General features: G+C 47.3%; 1 protein-coding gene across 1 annotated transcript in view; it reads right to left on the bottom strand.

Moving 5' to 3' along the window:
* Positions 1 to 13,873, bottom strand: part of LOC121542316 (sodium-dependent dopamine transporter-like) — a 21,294-nt gene extending 7,421 nt beyond the window's left edge. The window contains 10 exon segments of the mRNA XM_045214518.1: positions 3,484 to 3,608; positions 5,960 to 6,063; positions 6,838 to 6,972; positions 7,518 to 7,656; positions 9,203 to 9,422; positions 11,610 to 11,645; positions 11,648 to 11,736; positions 12,016 to 12,019; positions 13,196 to 13,442; positions 13,868 to 13,873. Coding sequence (XP_045070453.1) covers positions 3,484 to 3,608; positions 5,960 to 6,063; positions 6,838 to 6,972; positions 7,518 to 7,656; positions 9,203 to 9,422; positions 11,610 to 11,645; positions 11,648 to 11,736; positions 12,016 to 12,019; positions 13,196 to 13,442; positions 13,868 to 13,873 — 1,105 coding nt within the window.
* Positions 13,874 to 25,762: the final 11,889 nt, after the last annotated feature.

Genomic DNA, 25,762 nt, shown 5'->3' with positions numbered 1-25,762 from the left:
ACATTACGAATACTGACTGTCTGTGGTCACCTTATCCAGAGCATTAAGAATACTGACCATCTGTGGTCACCTTGTCCAGAGCATTAAGAATACAAACCGTCTGTGGCCACCTTGTCCAGAGCATTACGAATACTGACTGTCTGTGGTCACCTTATCCAGAGCATTAAGAATACTGACCATCTGTGGTCACCTTGTCCAGAGCATTAAGAATACAAACCGTCTGTGGCCACCTTGTCCAGAGCATTACGAATACTGACTGTCTGTGGTCACCTTATCCAGAGCATTAAGAATACTGACCATCTGTGGTCACCTTGTCCAGAGCATTAAGAATACAAACCGTCTGTGGCCACCTTGTCCAGAGCATTAAGAATACTGACCGTCTGTGGCCACCTTGTCCAGAGCATTAAGAATACTGACCGTCTGTGGTCACCTTGTCCAGAGCATTAAGAATACTGACCGTCTGTGGTCACCTTGTCCAGAGCATTAAGAATACTGACCATCTGTGGCCACCTTGTCCAGAGCATTAAGAATACTGACCGTCACCTTATCCAGAGCATTACGAATACTGACCGTCACCTTGACCAGAGCATTAAGAATACTGACCATCTGTGGCCACCTTGTCCAGAGCATTAAGAATACTGACCGTCACCTTATCCAGAGCATTACGAATACTGACCGTCACCTTGACCAGAGCATTAAGAATACTGACCGTCTGTGGCCACCTTATCCAGAGCATTAAGAATACTGACCATCTGTGGCCACCTTGTCCAGAGCATTAAGAATACTGACCGTCTGTGGCCACCTTGTCCAGAGCATTAAGAATACTGACCGTCTGTGGTCACCTTGTCGAGAGCATTAAGAATACTGACCGTCTGTGGTCACCTTATCCAGAGCATTAAGAATACTGACCGTCTGTGGTCACCTTGTCCAGAGCATTAAGAATACTGACCGTCTGTGGCCACCTTGTCCAGAGCATTAAGAATACTGACCGTCACCTTATCCAGAGCATTAAGAATACTGACCGTCTGTGGCCACCTTGTCCAGAGCATTAAGAATACTGACCGTCACCTTACCCAGAGCATTAAGAATACTGACCTGTCTGTGGTCACCTTGTCCAGAGCATTAAGAATACTGACCGTCTGTGGCCACCTTGTCCAGAGCATTAAGAATACTGACCGTCTGTGGTCACCTTGTCCAGAGCATTAAGAATACTGACCGTCTGTGGTCACCTTGTCCAGAGCATTAAGAATACTGACCATCTGTGGCCACCTTGTCCAGAGCATTAAGAATACTGACCGTCACCTTATCCAGAGCATTACGAATACTGACCGTCACCTTGACCAGAGCATTAAGAATACTGACCGTCTGTGGCCCCCTTATCCAGAGCATTAAGAATACTGACCATCTGTGGCCACCTTGTCCAGAGCATTAAGAATACTGACCGTCTGTGGTCACCTTGTCGAGAGCATTAAGAATACTGACCGTCTGTGGTCACCTTATCCAGAGCATTAAGAATACTGACCATCTGTGGCCACCTTGTCCAGAGCATTAAGAATACTGACCGTCTGTGGCCACCTTATCCAGAGCATTAAGAATACACCGTCTGTGGCCACCTTGTCCAGAGCATTAAGAATACTGACCGTCTGTGGTCACCTTGTCCAGAGCATTAAGAATACTGACCGTCTGTGGTCACCTTGTCCAGAGCATTAAGAATACTGACCATCTGTGGCCACCTTGTCCAGAGCATTAAGAATACTGACCGTCACCTTATCCAGAGCATTACGAATACTGACCGTCACCTTGACCAGAGCATTAAGAATACTGACCATCTGTGGCCACCTTGTCCAGAGCATTAAGAATACTGACCGTCACCTTATCCAGAGCATTACGAATACTGACCGTCACCTTGACCAGAGCATTAAGAATACTGACCGTCTGTGGCCACCTTATCCAGAGCATTAAGAATACTGACCATCTGTGTGTCCAGAGCATTAAGAATACTGACCATCTGTGGCCACCTTGTCCAGAGCATTAAGAATACTGACCGTCTGTGGCCACCTTATCCAGAGCATTAAGAATACTGACCGTCTGTGGCCACCTTGTCCAGAGCATTAAGAATACTGACCGTCTGTGGTCACCTTGTCGAGAGCATTAAGAATACTGACCGTCTGTGGTCACCTTATCCAGAGCATTAAGAATACTGACCGTCTGTGGTCACCTTGTCCAGAGCATTAAGAATACTGACCGTCTGTGGCCACCTTGTCCAGAGCATTAAGAATACTGACCGTCACCTTATCCAGAGCATTAAGAATACTGACCGTCTGTGGCCACCTTGTCCAGAGCATTAAGAATACTGACCGTCACCTTACCCAGAGCATTAAGAATACTGACCTGTCTGTGGTCACCTTGTCCAGAGCATTAAGAATACTGACCGTCTGTGGCCACCTTGTCCAGAGCATTAAGAATACTGACCGTCTGTGGTCACCTTGTCCAGAGCATTAAGAATACTGACCGTCTGTGGTCACCTTGTCCAGAGCATTAAGAATACTGACCATCTGTGGCCACCTTGTCCAGAGCATTAAGAATACTGACCGTCACCTTATCCAGAGCATTACGAATACTGACCGTCACCTTGACCAGAGCATTAAGAATACTGACCGTCTGTGGCCCCCTTATCCAGAGCATTAAGAATACTGACCATCTGTGGCCACCTTGTCCAGAGCATTAAGAATACTGACCGTCTGTGGTCACCTTGTCGAGAGCATTAAGAATACTGACCGTCTGTGGCCACCTTATCCAGAGCATTAAGAATACTGACCATCTGTGGCCACCTTGTCCAGAGCATTAAGAATACTGACCGTCTGTGGCCACCTTATCCAGAGCATTAAGAATACTGACCGTCTGTGGCCACCTTGTCCAGAGCATTAAGAATACTGACCGTCTGTGGTCACCTTGTCCAGAGCATTAAGAATACTGACCGTCTGTGGTCACCTTATCCAGAGCATTAAGAATACTGACCGTCTGTGGCCACCTTGTCCAGAGCATTAAGAATACTGACCGTCTGTGGTCACCTTGTCCAGAGCATTAAGAATACTGACCGTCTGTGGCCACCTTGTCCAGAGCATTAAGAATACTGACCGTCTGTGGTCACCTTGTCGAGAGCATTAAGAATACTGACCGTCTGTGGCCACCTTGTCCAGAGCATTAAGAATACTGACCGTCCACCTTGTCCAGAGCATTAAGAATACTGACCGTCTGTGGCCACCTTGTCCAGAGCATTAAGAATACTGACCGTCACCTTACCCAGAGCATTAAGAATACTGACCGTCTGTGGCCACCTTGTCCAGAGCATTAAGAATACTGACCGTCTGTCACCTTACCCAGAGCATTAAGAATACTGACCTGTCTGTGGCCACCTTGTCCAGAGCATTAAGAATACTGACCGTCTGTGGTCACCTTATCCAGAGCATTAAGAATACTGACCGTCTGTGGCCACCTTGTCGAGTGGTACACTGTGTTTATGGGACATGTACCCCAGGAAGGAGAAGATGACGAAGCCAGAGAAGAAGCTGGTCAGAGAGTTTATGGAGCTGGTGATGATGGCATCTCTGGAAGAGAGAGAGAGCAGATGACAAGAACAGATTTATATATCTGGTAGATCCAGAACAGACAGGGAGCATCCGTTTAAGATCAAGGTCCAATGTCTGCTGATTCATGTCAATATTAGTGTCATACACCAGAACACAGACTGGTGTGAAAGACATGGGCAGTAGGTTTTAGTGTTACTATCCTCTATGGAACAGACTGGTGTGAAAGACATGGGCGGTAGGTATTTACTATCCTCTATGGAACAGACTGGTGTGAAAGACATGGGCGGTAGGTGTTACTATCCTCTATGGAACAGACTGGTGTGAAAGACATGGGCGGTAGGTTTTAGTGTTACTATCCTCTATGGAACAGACTGGTGTGAAAGACATGGGCGGTAGGTATTACTATCCTCTATGGAACAGACTGGTGTGAAAGACATGGGCGGTAGGTATTTACTATCCTCTATGGAACAGACTGGTGTGAAAGACATGGGCAGTAGGTGTTACTATCCTCTATGGAACAGACTGGTGTGAAAGACATGGGCGGTAGGTTTTAGTGTTACTATCCTCTATGGAACAGACTGGTGTGAAAGACATGGGCGGTAGGTATTTACTATCCTCTATGGAACAGACTGGTGTGAAAGACATGGGCGGTAGGTGTTACTATCCTCTATGGAACAGACTGGTGTGAAAGACATGGGCGGTAGGTTTTAGTGTTACTATCCTCTATGGAACAGACTGGTGTGAAAGACATGGGCGGTAGGTATTACTATCCTCTATGGAACAGACTGGTGTGAAAGACATGGGCGGTAGGTATTTACTATCCTCTATGGAACAGACTGGTGTGAAAGACATGGGCAGTAGGTGTTACTATCCTCTATGGAACAGACTGGTGTGAAAGACATGGGCGGTAGGTATTACTATCCTCTATGGAACAGACTGGTGTGAAAGACATGGGCGGTAGGTGTTACTATCCTCTATGGAACAGACTGGTGTGAAAGACATGGGCAGTAGGTTTTAGTGTTACTATCCTCTATGGAACAGACTGGTGTGAAAGACATGGGCGGTAGGTATTTACTATCCTCTATGGAACAGACTGGTGTGAAAGACATGGGCGGTAGGTGTTACTATCCTCTATGGAACAGACTGGTGTGAAAGACATGGGCAGTAGGTGTTACTATCCTCTATGGAACAGACTGGTGTGAAAGACATGGACGGTAGGTATTACTATCCTCTATGGAACAGACTGGTGTGAAAGACATGGGCGGTAGGTATTACTATCCTCTATGGAACAGACTGGTGTGAAAGACATGGGCGGTAGGTTTTAGTGTTACTATCCTCTATGGAACAGACTGGTGTGAAAGACATGGGCGGTAGGTATTACTATCCTCTATGGAACAGACTGGTGTGAAAGACATGGGCGGTAGGTGTTACTATCCTCTATGGAACAGACTGGTGTGAAAGACATGGGCGGTAGGTATTACTATCCTCTATGGAACAGACTGGTGTGAAAGACATGGGCGGTAGGTATTACTATCCCCTATGGAACAGACTGGTGTGAAAGACATGGGCGGTAGGTATTACTATCCCCTATGGAACAGACTGGTGTGAAAGACATGGGCGGTAGGTATTTACTATCCTCTATGGAACAGACTGGTGTGAAAGACATGGGCGGTAGGTATTTACTATCCTCTATGGAACAGACTGGTGTGAAAGACATGGGCGGTAGGTATTACTATCCCCTATGGAACAGACTGGTGTGAAAGACATGGGCGGTAGGTATTACTATCCTCTATGGAACAGACTGGTGTGAAAGACATGGGCAGTAGGTTTTAGTGTTACTATCCTCTATGGAACAGACTGGTGTGAAAGACATGGGCGGTAGGTATTTACTATCCTCTATGGAACAGACTGGTGTGAAAGACATGGGCGGTAGGTATTACTATCCTCTATGGAACAGACTGGTGTGAAGGACATGGGCGGTAGGTATTTACTATCCTCTATGGAACAGACTGGTGTGAAAGACATGGGCAGTAGGTTTTAGTGTTACTATCCTCTATGGAACAGACTGGTGTGAAAGACATGGGCGGTAGGTATTACTATCCTCTATGGAACAGACTGGTGTGAAAGACATGGGCGGTAGGTGAGGGGCTTCAAAGGTATTGTAATTCACCAGCTCCGTACGCTCTGTCAACCTCTCCATTAGAGACTATCAACACTGAGGCTGCATACAAAATGGCACCTTATTCCCTACATAGTCCACTACTATCAACCAGAGCCCTGTGGGTCCTAGTCAAAAGTAGTGCACTATATATAGAGTGAATAAGGTGCCATTTGGGACGCACTCCGGTTGTTCTCGGCTTCTAGCTCACCTATAGCAGTTGTTGCTGAATTTGTTATAGCTGGAGAAGGCTATTAGCACACCAAACCCCACTCCCAAAGAGAAGCAGATCTGAGTGGCAGCGTCTATCCAGACCTACACAACAAACAGCCGGGGGACAGAGGACAAAAGACAGAGAAAAAGCTGTTATTAGAGATAATTGCAGGAAACTCATTCAACAGAAAGATGAAAGACACTTGTGAATACGGGGTAATTTAGCAAATTGTTGCTGCATGCATGTGTCTAATCTAATTCTCAAATTGCTGCTTTGAGTCCTTGTGGTGAGCTGCTACTGGGAGGGAAACAGCTGGAGATTCTTACAGCGCCCTTATTAAGGCAAATTATTTAGATATACATTTCATCAGTTGGGATTTCGTGGATACTGAAATATTAAATATTTCTTCTAACCTTTATTTTCATGCACTAAAAGAATACCTGTGGCATTAAAATACAGAAATAAACATCAGCATCACCTCTGAATTCTCCCCTTCAATCTCTCTCTCTCTCTCTCTCTCTCTCTCTCTCTCTCTCTCTCTCTCTCTCTCTCTCTCTCTCTCTCTCTCTCTCTCTCTCTCTCCTCTCTCTCCTCTCTCTCTCTGTGCTCTCTCTCTCTCTCTCTCTCTCTCTCTCTCTCTCTCTCTCTCTCTCTCTCTCTCTCTCTCTCTCTCTCTCTCTCTCTCTCTCTCTCTCTCTCTCTCTCTCTCTCTCTCTCTCTCTCTCTCTCTCTCTCTCTCTCTCTCTCTCTCTCTCTCTCTCTCTCTCTCTCTCTCTCTCTCTCTCTCTCTCTCTCTCTCTCTCTCTCTCTCTCTCTCTCTCTCTCTCTCTCTCTCTCTCTCTCTCTCTCTTTCCCCCTCCCTCCCCCAGTCTTACCTGAGGCTCACAGAGTCGTCGGAAGTCGACGCTGAGGTAGGCCTTAATGCCATCCATGGCTCCAGGGAGGGTGACACCACGCAGCAGCAGGACAGTCAGAACCACGTAAGGCATGGTGGCTGTGATCCACACAACCTGCACAGGGACACATGGACTCAGCAACCTGGCCCACTCTGTTCTGTTCTATAGACATGGACTCAGCAACCTGGCCTACTCTGTTCTGTTCTATACACATGGACTCAGCAACCTGGCCCACTCTGTTCTGTTCTATACACATACACTCAGCAACCTGGCCCACTCTGTTCTGTTATATAGACATGGACTCAGCAACCTGGCCCGCTCTGTTCTGTTCTATACACATGGACTCAGCAACCTGGCCCACTCTGTTCTGTTCTATAGACATGGACTCAGCAACCTGGCCCACTCTGTTCTGTTTTATAGACATGGACTCAGCAACCTGGCCCACTCTGTTCTGTTCTATACACATGGACTCAGCAACCTGGCCCACTCTGTTCTGTTCTATACACATACACTCAGCAACCTGGCCCACTCTGTTCTGTTATATAGACATGGACACAGCAACCTGGCCCACTCTGTTCTGTTCTAGGCCAGAATGTAATATCCTGCTCATAGAGCAATATGTTGATATGGAGCCATTACAGATTCAGAGGACCACCTACCTTCCCTGAGGTCTTGACCCCCTTCCAGAGGCTGAAGTAGAGAACCACGATGACCACAGCTAGACAGGACGTCAGCTGCCAACGAGGCAGACCCAGGTCCGCTATACCCTCACTGTCCTGCAGGTGGAGGACCCCACGCCTGGAACACAACAATTAGAACAGGTTGTAACAACTAACCAACTAACATCTAGCTAACTAACAGACCCAGGTCAGCTATAACTAACAACACAGCACACTACCAATGATTAACCACAACAACTAAATAACAACCTATAACTAACACAACAACACTGTTACCAATAACTAACCACAACAACTAAATAACAACCTATGACTAACACAACAACACTGTTACCAATAACTAACCACAACAACTAAATAACAACCTATAACCAACACAACAACAGTGTTACCAATGACTAACCACAACAACTAATTAACAACCTATAACTAACAACACATCAACACTGTTACCAATGACTAACCACATCAACTAATTAAGAACCTATAACTAACAACACAACAACACTGTTACCAATGACTAACCACAACAACTAATTAACAACCTATAACTAACACAACAACACTGTTACCAATGATTAACCACAACAACTAATTAACAACCTATAACTAACAACACAACAACACTGTTACCAATGATTAACCACATCAACTAATTAAGAACCTATAACTAACACAACAACACTGTTATCAATGACTAACCACAACAACTAACTAACAACCTATAACTAACAACACAACAACACTGTTACCAATGACTAACCACAACAACTAATTAACAACCTATAACTAACAACACAACAACACTGTTACCAATGACTAACCACAACAACTAACTAACAACCTATAACTAACAACACAACAACACTGTTATCAATGACTAACCACAACAGCTAATTAAGAACCTATAACTAACACAACAACACTGTTATCAATGACTAACCACAACAACTAACTAACAACCTATAACTAACAACACAACAACACTGTTACCAATGACTAACCACAACAACTAACTAACAACCTATAACTAACAACACAGCACACTAAGTGGAGAAACACTTCAGTAACTATCAACTAAGAATGACGAAGAAGAAGAAGAAGAAGAAGAAGAAGAAGAAGAAGAAGAAGAAGAAGAAGAAGAAGAAGAAGAAGAAGAAGAAGAAGAAGAAGAAGAAGAAGAAGAAGAAGAAGAAGAAGAAGAAGAAGAAGAAGAAGAAGAAGAAGAAGAAGAAGAAGAAGAAGAAGAAGAAGAAGAAGAAGATAACTTTCTGTCAACTGAATGGCCCTGACTGAGACTAGATGAAATTGTTCCCAGGTGGAGATAAAGGCAGTGACTGCCTGTCTGTCCATGACAGGCCTGAATTGTCAAAACAAACCGCCTTTGCTAAAACATATGACACACCTGTTAATCTATCAAGAACACTGGATTCAGTGTCTCCATGGACGACCAGGAGTATGAAGGCATTGATACAGTTTATCCATGGACGACCAGGAGTATGAAGGTATGGATACAGTTTATCCATGGACGACCAGGAGTATAAAGACATGGATACAGTATCTAGGGACTAGGGAGTAGGAACTCACTCATAATACTCAGAGGCAGGGGTGGCTAGTGGGCAGGGAGTAGGGGCTAGGATCTAGAGACGAAACACCAGACTCACTCAAAGTACTCGGCTGCGGGGGTGGACTTGTGTGTGTCGTTGAGGGAGTTGTTGAAGGCCCAGAGGTCGGAGCAGTTGGGGCTGTTCCAGGTGTTGTTGCAGTGGACCCAGGGCAGGTCCCCGGTGAAGGAAGAGAACAGGTAGAACAGGGCCCAAGCTATAATCACGTTGTAGTAGAAGCCCACATACAGACTGATCAGGATCACTGTGAAACCAACACCTGGGGAAAAGGTGAGAGGTGAAAGGTTATTGTTCAAGATCAAAGTTCAAAACTTTATTGTCCATTCTTAGGGTTACACAATGGCTTAGAATACAGGCTCAGACTATAGCAGAGGTAGACAGAAAACACAAAACAGGGCAACATGTCACAATAAATAATTGATATTAACTGGAAGTATCACAAAGGCCAAAGGTCAAATCTGCTCCTAGATACCTCAAATAAAACCATTTGTGAACTTCCTATGAACTCCCTAGCCTTCCTATCACCTTCTTTGAACCTCAACACTCTACATTCTTACATGTTTACATTAACACTTTCAGAAGTAAACTAGACAGAACACTTGATAACACAGAATTTAAAGAGCGCTTAAAATGAAAGACATTAACAGCCAAACTTTCTAAAGGTTGCCTCTGCAGTCTCCTCTCTATGCTTTATTTATCCCCAGATCTGCCCTTTCTCTGTCTTTAGCACCGTGTCCAAACTCTACTGTTCGCTTTCATCCTGACCTTTAGGACTAACAAGTGTCTATCTCTTTCATTCTGATGGCCACATGATGTCCTGGCTCTTTTCCATGGCTCTTTAATCTAGGAGAAGTGATATTTGTTGAGGCAGAATTATTAGCACCACGTGTGATCCTGTAGTCTTTTGAAATCATTGATCGTTAGGAAACAAATATGCTGATCAGATGTAATTACAGTGCGTGAGTGACAGCAGCTATTCGCTCTGTCTCAACTAGGGGGCTGGACGGACGGATGGACAGATCGATGGATGGCTGGCTGGATGGCTGAGTGGGTGGGTGGCTGGATGGCTGAGTGGGTGGGTGGGTGGATGGATGGCTGAGTGGGTGGCTGGATGGCTGAGTGGGTGGGTGGGTGGATGGATGGCTGAGTGGGTGGGTGGGTGGATGGATGGCTGAGTGGGTGGGTGGGTGGATGGATGGCTGAGTGGGTGGGTGGGTGGATGGATGGCTGAGTGGGTGGGTGGGTGGATGGATGGCTGAGTGGGTGGGTGGCTGAGTGGGTGGGTGGATGGATGGATGGGTGGATGGGTGGATGGGTGGGTGTGTGGGTGGGTGGGTGGTTGGGTGTGTGGTGGGTGGGTGGGTGGGTGGGTGGGTGGGTGGGTGGGTGTGAGGGTGTGAGGGTGGTTGGGTGGGTGGGTGGGTGGGTGGGTGTGAGGGTGGTTGGGTGGTGGTGGGTGGGTGGGTGGGTGGGTGGTTGGGTGGGTGGTTGGGTGGGTGGGTGGGTGGGTGGGTGTGAGGGTGGGTGGGTGGGTGGGTGGGTGGGTGGGTGGGTGGGTGGGTGGGTGGGTGTGAGGGTGGTTGGGTGGGTGGGTGAATAGAGGGATGGACGGATGGAGAGACAGAGGGGATTGAACGAACAGTCAGACAGACAGGCTGCCTTCAAACTTGGCTTCACGATAAAAAACACAAACAACATTGAAACAAGGACATTACCTCACGTTACACTGAAACCTTTAAGTGGAGAGACTATGAAACCTCTCAGCTGTCCCCAGACACCCAGTAAACACATTAAATACTGACAGGTCAACAACAGCAGATCAATGTCCAGAGCAATGTCTGCGCTCAGCACCGTGGTTTTGATGGGGGGAGGGGGTTTGAACAAGACAGAGAAGGTCACGGTTCTTCTTTTGACACTTGTCATGTTAATTCTATGGTTTCCGCTCACCGGAGTGTTTATCGATGTGTTGGAAAGTGCGGGAAGATTGGCCCAAAATGTGTTTATCACCAAAGACAGAGAGCCTCTAAAAGCCAATTTTCAGTCTTCCATGTGAGTGGCGTTGTTTGGGGATAAACAATGGTAGTTATCTTAACACACACACACAGACACACTCTCTCTCTCTCTCTCTCCCTCTCTCTCTCTCTCTCTCTCTCTCTCTCTCTCTCTCTCTCTCTCTCTCTCTCTCTCTCTCTCTCTCTCTCTCTCTCTCTCTCTCTCTCTCTCTCTCTCTCTCTCTCTCTCTCTCTCTCTCTCTCTCTCTCTCTCTCTCTCTCTCTCTCTCTCTCTCTCTCTCTCTCTCTCTCTCTCTCTCTCTCTCTCTCTCTCTCTCTCTCTCTCTCTCTCTCTCTCTCTCTCTCTCTCTCTCTCTCTCTCTCTCTCTCTCTCTCTCTCTCTCTCTCTCTCTCTCTCTCTCTCTCTCTCTCTCTCTTCTCTCTCTCTCTCCTACCTTTGAATATGGGGCAGATCTTCCAGACGCCAGCGCTCCCTCTCTGTTGTGCTGCCCCAGAGCCAGTTCCATGTAAAACAGAGGCATGCCTGCTATCACCATGAAGAACATGTAGGGCACCAGAACGCTCTAGAGTGGGACAGAGAGACACAAGGCTACATTAAGATTCATAACACATACATAGCACATTCATAACTATACATAATGCCTTCATAACACGTTCATAGCCTATCCATAACGCTATCACCATGAAGAACAGGTAAGGCACCAGGAACGCTCATATAGAGGACAGAGAGAGACAGGACAGTACCTACATAATGGCTTTATAACACAGTCATAACCTATACATAAGCAATTGATAAGCATGCCTGCTATCTGCATGACGAACAGGTAGGGCACCAGGAACGCTCCTTTTGAAGGCAGGGGGAGATAGGACAGGATTACATGACGTAGTCTTGCGCGGCCATCCTTCCAAATCTGATCTTGTTGAGACTGAGAGTCTGAGGCTAGACGTGACACTACATGGCAATACCAGTAGTGATACCATATTTGAAGGGAACCTACATAAGGGCTTCATTAAACATTCATTACAATACATAGCACATTCATAAGCATGCATGATGAAATTGAATTGACCGGCATCCTGGTAAATAATAAAATGCTATAATGTTATTTCACCATCCCTCAATTACCAACTCAATTAACATTCTATGTTAAACAACCACAATAGGTGTTCCTAATGGTTGTAGATAATCAGCAGTTTGATCAGCTGGGGAGATCTCTTTTATCTTTAAAGGGGAAGGCCTCACACTACCGCCTGCTCAAACACACATAGATAAGGCTTCATCGTTCTCTCTCTTCATTTCACTCTCTTCCTTTCTCTCTCTTTCTCTCTCTCTCGCTCTCTCTTTGTCTCTCTCTCTCTCTCTCTCTCTCTCTCTCTCTCTCTCTCTCTCTCTCTCTCTTCTCTCTCTCTCCTCTCTCTCTCTCGCTCTCTCTCTCTCTCTCTCGCTCTCTCTTTGTCTCTCTCTTTTCTCTCTCTCTCGCTCTCTCTCTTGTCTCTCTCTCTCTCTCTCTGTCTCTATCTATCTCTCTCTCTCTCTCTTTGTCTCTCTCTCTCTCTCTCTCTCTCTCTCTCCTTTGTCTCTCTCTCTCTCTCTGTCTCTATCTATCTCTCTCTCTCTTTGTCTCTCTCTTTCTCTTTCTCTCTCTCTCTCTCTCGCTCTCTCTCTCGTCTCTCTCTTTCCTCTCTCTCTCTCTCTCTCTCTCTCTCTCTCTCTCTCTCTCTCTCTCTCTCTCTCTCTCTCTCTCTCTCTCTCTCTCTCTCTCTCTCTCTCTCTCTCTCTCTCTCTCTCTCTCTCTCTCTCTCTCTCTCTCTCTCTCTCTCTCTCTCTCTCTCTCTCTCTTTTGTCTCTCTCTCTCTCTCTGTCTCTATCTATCTCTCTCCCTCTTTGTCTCTCTCTCTCTGCGTCTCTCTCTCTTTCTCTCTCTCTCTTTGTTTCTTTCTCCCTCTTTCTCACCTTTTCTCCCTCCTTCTCTGGCACCTTCCTCCCTCCCCCCCCACACCCTTCCTCCCTCCTTCTCACCTCCTCCATTCTTATAGCAGAGATAGGGGAACCTCCACACGTTGGCCAGGTCCACAGCGAACCCTATCACCGACAGGAGAAAGTCGATCTTCTTCCCCCAGGTCTCCCTCTCTTCTCCAGGGACAGGGGTGTGTCCGTGGCTGGGTCCCAGAGCATGGCCATGGCCGTGGGGGTGGCCAGCAGGGCTGACCAAGGTGGAGGTGGTGAACTGGACCCCGTTTTGCTCCTTCACCAGAATCAGCTCCACCTAATATATCAGAATATATGTCATGTAGCTATGTCACTGTTATCTACAACCACTTACAGTAGTCTTGCATGCCGGGGGTTGGGGTCAATGTGAATTGAACCCAGTCAATTCTGGAAGTGAATTAACTTAATATATAATATAATTTAAGTAATTTAGACCAGTGTTTCCCAATCCTGGTCCTGGGAACCCAACGGGGTAGCACATACGTGTAAGTAACACACCTGATTCAACTAAAGGCTTGATGAAGAGGTCATCAGTTAAATCAAATGTGTTGGTTCTAGGGCAACAACTAAAATGTCCACCCTTTCGGGTCCCCAGGATCAGGACTGGGAAACACTGATATTGACACTTTTATCCAAAACAACTAGCCCCCAGCAGGAATCAAACCCATGAACCACACAGGAACAAAGGACAATTTCTCTGACTTTCATCCCAAATGGCGCCAAAAAAATCCATATATACTTTTGATCGGAGCCCTATGAGCCCCCAGACCTCAATGGGCCCCAGACCCCTATGGGCACTAGATAGGGAACAGGGTACCATTTGGGACTCAACCTCTGTCTCTCACCTCCCTTGGGGGCCAACGGTGTTGGATGGAGAGGGAGAGCTGGAGGAGGCGGGGCCACCACCGAACACATCTGACCCACTGGCGATCTGGCTTTCAGCATGGGCTGCTCCATGCCTGCAGAGGGATTGAGCCACAGACACAGACAGCCTTAGACACACTTAGAAGGAACCTAGATACATTACAGATATAAAAACCAGCCTCGGTCTCAATCCTACACCTTATGGGGGGTGATCAGACTCCTAGGTCCTGTTCAACACAACGTTGCAAAGTGTTTTTAAACGTGTTGCAACGCAAAATGAAAAATACTTGTTTCTTATTGGCCCAGTTCAGGTAGTCCCTCCCCATCCATCCACGTTGTGTACCTACTGAACACGACCCTGTTCTGGTTAGGAGCAGTCTCAGCCAGTTTAGGCTCTAAACACTTGCTGCTCAATGAAAATCCCATCCCCGTATATGGATGCATGGATTTATACAATTAACAGCATCTGGTCCAAAATTATGTTGCCAAAGATTTTTGGTTCAATGTTGCCTAGCGGTTAGAGGCGACAAGGCGAAAAATCTGCCGATGTGCCCTTGAGCAAGGTACTTAAGGGGTGGCAGTTAGCCTAGCGGTTAGGGAGTTGGGCCAGTAACTGAAAGGTCGCTGGTTTGAATACCTGAGCCGACAAGCTGAAAAATCTGCTCTTGAGCAAGGCACTAAACCCTCATTTGCTCCAGGGGCGCTGTACTACTTTTATATATTGTCATAAAAGGGAAAATATCTCAAATATAAAATGTATGAATTTAGTAGATTATGACTACTAGTGACACCAACATCACATTTATCACCAATAGTGACATCAACATCACAATAATATAGTAATAATAATAATAATAATAATAATAATAATAATAATAATAATAATATAACCATTTACATTTGGAAACAATGTTGATATTATTATGTTTTCCTTTTGTAATTGTTTGCATATTTTCTAAGTTTAAATGAATTTAAAAAACGACACAGAATTTAGTAAATAAATGTTTACATTGAATATCAAAAATGTTACATCATTGTAACAAACAATTCTCTATAAATTGCAATACATTCAAATTCAAATTCAAACTAATATTTTACTGGATGCATTTGCCAAGCCAATCATTTGGGGGAAAACATGAAAAAAAAACATTATTTGATGTAAATCCATTTGTTGATATTAAACATAAGAATATATTGACAAATTCCTACAAAATGAATTAAAACCAGAATTTTAAAAATGTTAACAAAAAACCTCACCTTTATAGATGAGGACGAATAAAACCTTGTCAGCTTGTCCAAGTAGTAGCTTCAAACCGTTTTAATTCCAACTGCGTTGCTGCTCTTCCTCCGTCCAGACTCTGTTACTGATGAACATCATTGAAGACCTTGGATGGTTGGAACTCAGACCTGGAACCCAAAGGAGGCAAATGAGGAGACAGAGAGGAATAGACAAGGAGAAGGAGAGAGAGATGGAGAGTATTTGTCTTGGGTTTGTACGTGTGTGGACCCCTGGGTTGGGGACTAGACTGCCCTGTATGGTCCACTTCACCTGTTGTTCTGTAAGTCTGTAAGGAGGGATCTGTGGGACCACTAGAAATAAGAGACACCAACCCACCAACCCCCTCCTCTTTCTCCTTTCTCTGGCTCTCATTCTCACTAGTTACCCCTCCCTACCGTCCTCTATATCTCTCTCCCTATCGCTCTCTCTCTCTCTCTCTCACTCTCTCTCTCTCTCTCTCTCTCTCTCTCTCTCTCTCTCTCTCTCTCTCCATCTCTCTCCCTCCTCTCTCTCTCTCTCTCTCTCTCTCGCGCTCTCTCTCTCTCTCTCCTCCTCTCTCTCTCTCCTCTCTCTCTCTCTCCTCTCTCTCTCTCTTTCTCCCTCTCTCTACCTCTCTTTCTCTCTATATACCTCTCTCTCTATACCTTTCTCTGTCTCTACCTCTCTCTCTCTCTCTCTCTCTCTCTCTCTCTCTCTCTCTCTCATCTCCTTCCTTCCTTGCTAATCTGTATTTTCTGATGGTCAGTATATCTTCTGTACAACACACTGCCACCTGTTGCTGTGTGCAAATATAGATAGATAACATTTACACACACATCATTCTGATTTGCTCTCTCTCACACACACACACACACACACACACACAGAGAGAGAGAGAGAGAGAGAGAGAAGAAAAGCTGGACAATTAAGTACAATTAGTGATGAAACAACAGGCTATCCCAGCTCTGTAGGACATAGCTCTTTTGTGGTTGATCACTGTGGTCTTCAAAACATATCATCCTTTTCTAGACGTGGTAATTTTTCAAGTTTCAAGTTTTATTAGTCCTATGTACAGGATACGCATGGTATACACCGTCCAACTAAATTCTTACGTGCAGGTTCCTTCTCGACAATGCAACAAAAATAAGAAATTATCAAGTATAATACCAACATAAAATAAATGGCTCAGTAGAATAAACATTTTTGTATAATACAGGAAGGCACAATCTACAGTCAAATATCTGTTTTGGGGAAGGGGGGGATTGGGGTCAAGTGTTTAAATTGTGCAGTATTTAGCAATTATAATAAGAGTCTGGTAGCAGCAGTTGTGATGTGTGTGTAGCATGAATGTATGTACAGTGGGGAGAACAAGTATTTGATACACTGCCGATTTTGCAGGTTTTCCTACTTACAAAGCATGTAGAGGTCTGTAATTTTTATCATAGGTACACTTCAACTGTGAGAGACGGAATCTAAAACAAAAATCCAGAAAATCACATTGTATGATTTTTAAGTAATTAATTTGCATTTTATTGCATGACATAAGTATTTGATACATCAGAAAAGCAGAACTTAATATTTGGTACAGAAACCTTTGTTTGCAATTACAGAGATCATACGTTTCCTGTCGGTCTTGACCACTGCAGCAGGGATTTTGGCCCACTCCTCCATACAGACCTTCTCCAGATCCTTCAGGTTTCGGGGCTGTCGCTGGGCAATACGGACTTTCAGCTCCCTCCAAAGATTTTCTATTGGTTTCAGGTCTGGAGACTGGCTAGGCCACTCCAGGACCTTGAGATGCTTCTTACGGAGCCACTCCTTAGTTGCCCTGGCTGTGTGTTTCGGGTCGTTGTCATGCTGGAAGACCCAGCCACTGTCACGATCGTCGAAAGGAGGAGACCAAAGCGCAGCGTGTTGAGCGAACATCGTAGACTTTATTATAAAGAAACCACGATCAAAACAACAAACCAAATATGACGAAAGTGAAGTCCAATACTGATAATGACTAACAGCAACAAGGAAACAAAAACCCACCAAACCAAGGTGAAACCACACAGTATAAATATGGGCTCCCAATCAGAGATAACGAGCCGACAGCTGACACTCGTTACCTCCGATTGGGAGTCATATGACTAATCAACATCAAAACCAAACATAGAAATGAAACAACTAGATCCCACATAGAACTACACCCAAATGAAATGACAACCCTGGCTCACTACTAAAAGTCCCGGGAGCCAGAACGTCACAGTACCCCCCTAAGGCGCGGACTGCGACCGCGCCTCACAACCCCACAATAGGGGAGGGCTGGGTGGGTGTTGCTCCCCGGAGGCGGTTCCGGCTCGGGCTTGACCACCACCCCACTATAGTTACTACCCGCTTTCTTAACCTCCTCCCAATGACCACCCTCCACTTAAACCCACCTGGATTAAGGGGCAGCACCGGACTAAGAGGCAGCACCAGGCTGAGGGACAGCACCGGACTAAGGGGCAGCACTGGACTAGGGGCAGCACCCTGGACTAAGGGGGCAGCACCTGACTAAATGGCGGACCTGGCTGGCTGGCTCAATGGCGGATCCTGGCTGGCTGGCTCTGGCGGATCCTGGCTGAACGGCTCTGGCGGATCCTGGCTGGACGGCTCATGGCTGGCTGACGGATCTGGCTGCTCGCGGCTGGCTGACGGATCTGGCTGCTCATGGCTGGCTGACGGATCTGGCTGCTCATGGCTGGGCGGAAGGCTCTGGCTGATCCCGTCTGGCGGAAGGCTCTGGCTGCTCCTGTCTGGCGGAAGGCTCTGGCTGATCCGGTCTGACGGAAGGCTCTGGCTGCTCCTGTCTGGCGGAAGGCTCTGGCTGATCCTGTCTGGCGGAAGGCTCTGGCTGATCCTGTCTGGCGGAAGGCTCTGGCTGATCCTGTCTGGCGGAAGGCTCTGGCTGATCCTGTCTGGCGGAGAGCTCTAGCGGCTCCGGTCTGGCGGATGGCTCTGAAGGCTCATGGCAGACGGGCGGCTTTGCAGGCTCAGTACAGACGGGCAGTTCAGGCGCCGTTGGGCAGACGGGCAGTTCAGACGGCGTTGGGCAGACGGACAGTTCAGGCCCCGTTGGGCAGACGGCAGACTCTGGCCGTCTGAGGCGCACCGTAGGCCTGGTGCGTGGTGCCGGAACTGGAGGTACCGGGCTGAGGACACGCATCTCAGGGCTAGTGCGGGGAGAAGCAACAGGGCATGCTTGGCCCTGGGGACGCACCGTAGGCCTGATGCGTGGTGCCGGAACTGGAGGTACCGGGCTGAGGACACGCATCTCAGGGCTAGTGCGGGAAGCAGCAACAGGGCATGCTTGGCCCTGGGGACGCACATAAGGCCTAGTGCGGAGAGCAGCAACAGGGCATGCTGGACCCTGGGGACGCACATAAGGCCTAGTGCGGAGAGCAGGAACAGGCCGGGCTGGGCTGGCGACGCGCACCGTATCCCTGGTGCGAGAGGCCGGAACAGGCCGGGCCGGGCTAGCGAGCGCACCGTATCCCTGGTGCGTGGAGTAGGAACAGGCCGGGCTGGGCTGGCGACGCGCACCGTATCCCTGGTGCGAGTGGCCGGAACAGGCCGGGCCGGGCTGGCGAAGCGCACCGTATCCCTGGTGCGTGGTAGGAACAGGCCGGGCTGAGCTGGCGACGCGCACCGTATCCCTGGTGCGAGTGGCCGGAACAGGCCGGGCCGGGCTGGCGGCGCACCCTATCCCTGGTGCGTGGAGCAGGAACAGGCCGGGCTGGGCTGGCGACGCGCACCGCATCCCTGGTGCGAGTGGCCGGAACAGGCCGGGCCGGGCTGGCGTAGCACACCGTGGACCTGGTGCTTGGAGTAGGAACAGGCCGGTCCGTACCGGGAACACACACCACTGGCCTCAACCGAGGATCAGGAACGGGCCGGACCGGACTGGCAACACACATCAGTCTTTCACGCCGTGCCACAAACACTTCCCCTCCCTCTACTCGCCAATGGCTCCCGTACTCCGTTAGCCTTCTCTCCTTTTCTCCCTGTGGCAGCCTCCTGCTGCCCAGCCGCTAAGCCATGTGCCCCCCAAAAAATTTTTTGGGGTTGCCTCCCGATCCTTCCGACGATGGCCCTGCCGATGCCGTTGCTCCTCTCGCCGTCGCCTCTCCACCGTCTCGCTCCATGGTCGGCGATCCATACCATCCAGGATCTCCTCCCAAGTCCAGGACCCTTTACCGTCCAACAGTTCCTCCCATGTCCAGACCCTTTGCTCCTGGACGCGCTGCTTGGTCCTTTTGTGGTGGGTTTTTCTGTCACGATCGTCGAAAGGAGGAGACCAAAGCGCAGCGTGTTGAGCGAACATCGTAGACTTTATTATAAAGAAACCACGATCAAAACAACAAACCAAATATGACGAAAGTGAAGTCCAATACTGATAATGACTAACAGCAACAAGGAAACAAAAACCCACCAAACCAAGGTGAAACCACACAGTATAAATATGGCTCCCAATCAGAGATAACGAGCCGACAGCTGACACTCGTTACCTCCGATTGGGAGTCATATGACTAATCAACATCAAAACCAAACATAGAAATGAAACAACTAGATCCCACATAGAACTACACCCAAATGAAAATGACAACCCTGGCTCACTACTAAAAGTCCCGGAGCCAGAACGTCACAGCCACGACCCATCTTCAATGCTCTTACTGAGGGAAGGAGGTTGTTGGCCAAGATCTCGCGATACATGGCCCCATCCATCCTCCCCTCAATACGGTGCAGTCATCCTGTCCCCTTTGCAGAAAAGCATCCCCAAAGAATGATGTTTCCACCTCCATGCTTCACGGTTGGGATGGTGTTCTTGGGCTTGTACTCATCCTTCTTCTTCCTCCAAACACAGCGAGTGGAGTTTAGACCAAAAGCTCTATTTTTGTCTCATCAGACCACATGACCTTCTCCCCATTCCTCCTCTGGATCATCCAGATGATCATTGGCAAACTTCAGACGGGCCTGGACATGCGCTGGCTTGAGCAGGGGGACCTTGCGTGCGCTGCAGGATTTTAATCCATGACGGCGTAGTGTGTTACTAATGGTTTTCTTTGAGACTGTGGTCCCAGCTCTCTTCAGGTCATTGACCAGGTCCTGCCGTGTAGTTCTGGGCTGATCCCTCACCTTCCTCATGATCATTGATGCCACACAAGGTGAGATCTTGCATGGAGCCCCAGACCGAGGGTGATTGACCGTCATCTTGAACTTCTTCCATTTTCTAATAATTGCGCCAACAGTTGTTGCCTTCTCACCAAGCTGCTTGCCTATTGTCCTGTAGCCCATCCCAGCCTTGTGCAGGTCTACAATTTTATCCCTGATGTCCTTACACAGCTGTCTGGTCTTGGCCATTGTGGTAGAGGTTGGAGTCTGTTTGATTGAGTGTGTGGACAGGTGTCTTTTATACAGGTAATCGAGTTCAAACAGGTGCAGTTAATACAGGTAATGAGTGGAGAAGAGCTCAGGAAAACCGGTCTGTGAGACCTGGAATTCTTTCTGGTTGGTAGGTGATCAAATACTTATGTCATGCAATAAAATGCAAATTAATTACTTAAAAATCATACAATATGATTTTCTGGATTTTTATTTTAGATTCCGTCTCTCACAGTTGAAGTGTACCTATGATAAAAAATTACAGACCTCTACATGCTTTGTAAGTAGGAAAACCTGCAAAATCGGCAGTGTATCAAATACTTGTTTTCCCCACTGTATGTGTGTGTGTGTGTGTGTGTGTGTGTGTGTGTGTGTGTGTGTGTGTGTGTGTGTGTGTGTGGAGTGAGTGCATATGTGCTAAGGTGCAGAGAATCAGAGCAGAGGTGGTCAGTCCAGTTCAAGTGTTCAGCAGTCTGATGGCTTGTAGATAGAAACTGTCTCTGAGCCTGTTGGTATCAGACCTCATGCTCCGGTACAGTCTGATGGCTTGTAGATAGAAACTGTCTCTGAGCCTGTTGGTATCAGACCTCATGCTCCGGTACCGTCTGATAGCTTGTAGATAGAAACTGTCTCTGAGCCTGTTGGTATCAGTCCTCATGCTCCGGTACAGTCTGATAGCTTGTAGATAGAAACTGTCTCTGAGCCTGTTGGTATCAGTCCTCATGCTCCGGTACAGTCTGATGGCTTGTAGATAGAAACTGTCTCTGAGCCTGTTGGTATCAGACCTCATGCTCCGGTACAGTCTGATGGCTTGTAGATATAAACTGTCTCTGAGCCTGTTGGTATCAGACCTCATGCTCCGGTACAGTCTGATAGCTTGTAGATAGAAACTGTCTCTGAGCCTGTTGGTATCAGTCCTCATGCTCCGGTACAGTCTGATAGCTTGTAGATAGAAACTGTCTCTGAGCCTGTTGGTATCAGTCCTCATGCTCCGGTACAGTCTGATAGCTTGTAGATAGAAACTGTCTCTGAGCCTGTTGGTATCAGTCTGGCCGACAGTAAGGGAGTGAACAGCACGTGGCTGGGGTGTGTGGGGTCCTTGATGATACTGTGGGCCTTCCTCAGGCACCGTTTTGAGTAGATGTCTTGGTTGGGTGGGAGCACCGCCTTGCGGTCGTGGAAGACGCAATTCCTGTACCAGGCCACGATGCAAGCAGTCAGGGTACTCTCGATGGTGCAGCGGTAGTATTTGGAGACGCGGGGCGGCATGCTGAATTTCTTCAGCCGCCTTAGGAAGTAGAGACGCTGTTGCGCCCTCTTGACAACTGCTGACTCTCTCTACTGCAGTCCCATTGATTTGGATCGGGGCATGTTCCCTCCTCTTCTTCCTGAAGAAATTATTTGTTTTGCTGACGTTGAGGGAGAGGTTGTTGTCCTGGCACCAAAATGCCCGTTCACTTACCTCCTCCCTATAGGCTGACTCGTCGTTGTTGGTTACCAGGCCTACAACCGTGGTGTCGTCAGCAAACTTGATGATGGAGTTGGTGTCGTGCAAAGCCACGCAGGTGTGGGTGAACAGGGAGTACAGCAGAGGGCTGAAGACCCTGTGTTAAGAGTCATTATGGAGGAGGTGTTGTTGCCAATCCTCACAGCCTGTGGTCTGCCCGTCAGGAGGTCCTACCCTATCATGTCTCGTCCTTTTACTGTAAGTCCATCTGCCTTTCTATTTAGTGGATTAAAAAGTCTACATTATAATAATGACATTCTTCATTTGTCTTTAATGGAGTATATTATGAATTATGTGAACTACTTCAAACTTTTTCCAAATTCCTCTTATGACTGTCCTCTCATGACCGTCCTCTCATGACCGTCCTCTCATGACCGTCCTCTCATGACCGTCCTCTCATGACCGTCCTCCCATGAGTAGCACCATCTCCCATACTCTTAGAAAAAATGGTTCCAAAACGGTTCTTCGGCTGTCCCTATTGGAGAACCCTTTTTGTTTACAGATATAATCATTTTGGGTTCATGTAGAACCCTCTGTGGCAAGGGAACCCAAAAGGGTCTATCTGGAAACAAAAGGGGTTCTCCTATGGGGACAGCCGAAGAATCCTATTTTTTTTCTATGAGTGCATGTCACTCCCCAGTCACCTCACACCCCACTCTGTGTTTGTTCCCACCTGCCATTGGGAAAGTAAATCTCATTCCCTATAATGTCTGACAGGCCCCTAATACAATCAATGCCAACACTAAGCCCCCCCATCATCTCCAAACAGGTGCATCAAACAGCACAATAATAACACACCCTCCCAGGCTGATGTTTATGACTCAGGATCAGAAAGCCATGGCTGTGATGAAACACCAGGTCACACTATGAGAACCATTTTACTTTATAATCAAAAGGACACAATCATTCTCTTAAAAACCTCATCAATCAACACACCACGTCCTATCACAAATGGTTTCATTTTGAGCTATATGTCTGGCTGGATAGATGTGGTATGACCTGTCTGGCTGGATAGATGTGGTATGACCTGTATGGCTGGATAGATGTGGTATGACCTGTATGGCTGGATAGATGTGGTATGACCTGTATGGCTGGATAGATGTGGTATGACCTGTATGGCTGGATAGATGTGGTATGACCTGTATGGCTGGCTGGATAGATGTGGTATGACCTGTATGGCTGGCTGGATAGATGTGGTATGACCTGTCTGGCTGGATAGATGTGGTATGACCTGTATGGCTGGATAGATGTGGTATGACCTGTATGGCTGGATAGATGTGGTATGACCTGTATGGCTGGCTGGATAGATGTGGTATGACCTGTATGGCTGGATAGATGTGGTATGACCTGTCTGGCTGGATAGATGTGGTATGACCTGTATGGCTGGATAGATGTGGTATGACCTGTATGGCTGGATAGATGTGATATGACCTGTATGGCTGGATAGATGTGGTATGACCTGTCTGGCTGGATAGATGTGGTATGACCTGTATGGCTGGATAGATGTGGTATGACCTGTATGGCTGGATAGATGTGGTATGACCTGTATGGCTGGATAGATGTGGTATGACCTGTCTGGATAGATAGATGTGGTATGACCTGTATGGCTGGATAGATGTGGTATGACCTGTATGGCTGGATAGATGTGGTATGACCTGTATGGCTGGATAGATGTGGTATGACCTGTCTGGATAGATAGATGTGGTATGACCTGTATGGCTGGATAGATGTGGTATGACCTGTCTGGATAGATAGATGTGGTATGACCTGTATGGCTGGATAGATGTGGTATGACCTGTATGGCTGGCTGGATAGATGTGGTATGACCTGTATGGCTGGCTGGATAGATGTGGTATGACCTGTCTGGATAGATAGATGTGGTATGACCTGTATGGCTGGATAGATGTGGTATGACCTGTATGGCTGGATAGATGTGGTATGACCTGTCTGGCTGGGATAGATGTGGTATGACCTGTCTGGCTGGATAGATGTGGTATGACCTGTATGGCTAGATAGATGTGGTATGACCTGTCTGGCTGGATAGATGTGGTATGACCTGGCTGGCTGGATAGATGTGGTATGACCTGTATGGCTGGATAGATGTGGTATGACCTGTATGGCTGGATAGATGTGGTATGACCTGTATGGCTGGCTGGATAGATGTGGTATGACCTGTATGGCTGGATAGATGTGGTATGACCTGTCTGGCTGGATAGATGTGGTATGACCTGTATGGCTGGATAGATGTGGTATGACCTGTATGGCTGGATAGATGTGATATGACCTGTATGGCTGGATAGATGTGGTATGACCTGTCTGGCTGGATAGATGTGGTATGACCTGTATGGCTGGATAGATGTGGTATGACCTGTATGGCTGGATAGATGTGGTATGACCTGTATGGCTGGATAGATGTGGTATGACCTATCTGGATAGATAGATGTGGTATGACCTGTATGGCTGGATAGATGTGGTATGACCTGTATGGCTGGATAGATGTGGTATGACCTGTATGGCTGGATAGATGTGGTATGACCTGTTGCTGGATAGATAGATGTGGTATGACCTGTATGGCTGGATAGATGTGGTATGACCTGTCTGGATAGATAGATGTGGTATGACCTGTATGGCTGGATAGATGTGGTATGACCTGTATGGCTGGCTGGATAGATGTGGTATGACCTGTATGGCTGGCTGGATAGATGTGGTATGACCTGTCTGGATAGATAGATGTGGTATGACCTGTATGGCTGGATAGATGTGGTATGACCTGTATGGCTGGATAGATGTGGTATGACCTGTCTGGCTGGATAGATGTGGTATGACCTGTCTGGCTGGATAGATGTGGTATGACCTGTATGGCTAGATAGATGTGGTATGACCTGTCTGGCTGGATAGATGTGGTATGACCTGTCTGGCTGGATAGATGTGGTATGACCTGTCTGGCTGGATAGATGTGGTATGACCTGTCTGGCTGGATAGATGTGGTATGACCTGGCTGGCTGGATAGATGTGGTATGACCTGTCTGGCTGGATAGATGTGGTATGACCTGTATGGCTGGATAGATAGATGTGGTATGACCTGTATGGCTGGATAGATGTGGTATGACCTGTATGGCTGGATAGATGTGGTATGACCTGTATGGCTGGATAGATGTGGTATGACCTGTATGGCTGGATGGATAGATGTGGTATGACCTGTAAGGCTGGATAGATGTGGTATGACCTGTATGGCTGGATAGATGTGGTATGACCTGTATGGCTGGCATAGATGTGGTATGACCTGTATGGCTGGATAGATGTGGTATGACCTGTATGGCTGGATAGATGTGGTATGACCTGTCTGGCTGGATAGATGTGGTATGACCTGTATGGCTGGATAGATGTGGTATGACCTGTATGGCTGGATAGATGTGGTATGACCTGTATGGCTGGATAGATGTGGTATGACCTGTATGGCTGGATAGATGTGGTATGACCTGTATGGCTGGATAGATGTGGTATGACCTGTATGGCTGGATAGATGTGGTATGACCTGTATGGCTGGATAGATGTGGTATGA

This window comes from Coregonus clupeaformis, unplaced genomic scaffold, assembly GCF_020615455.1.
Source record: "Coregonus clupeaformis isolate EN_2021a unplaced genomic scaffold, ASM2061545v1 scaf0272, whole genome shotgun sequence".
Lineage (NCBI taxonomy): Eukaryota > Metazoa > Chordata > Actinopteri > Salmoniformes > Salmonidae > Coregonus > Coregonus clupeaformis.
This window is presented reverse-complemented; position numbering and strand designations above follow the sequence as displayed.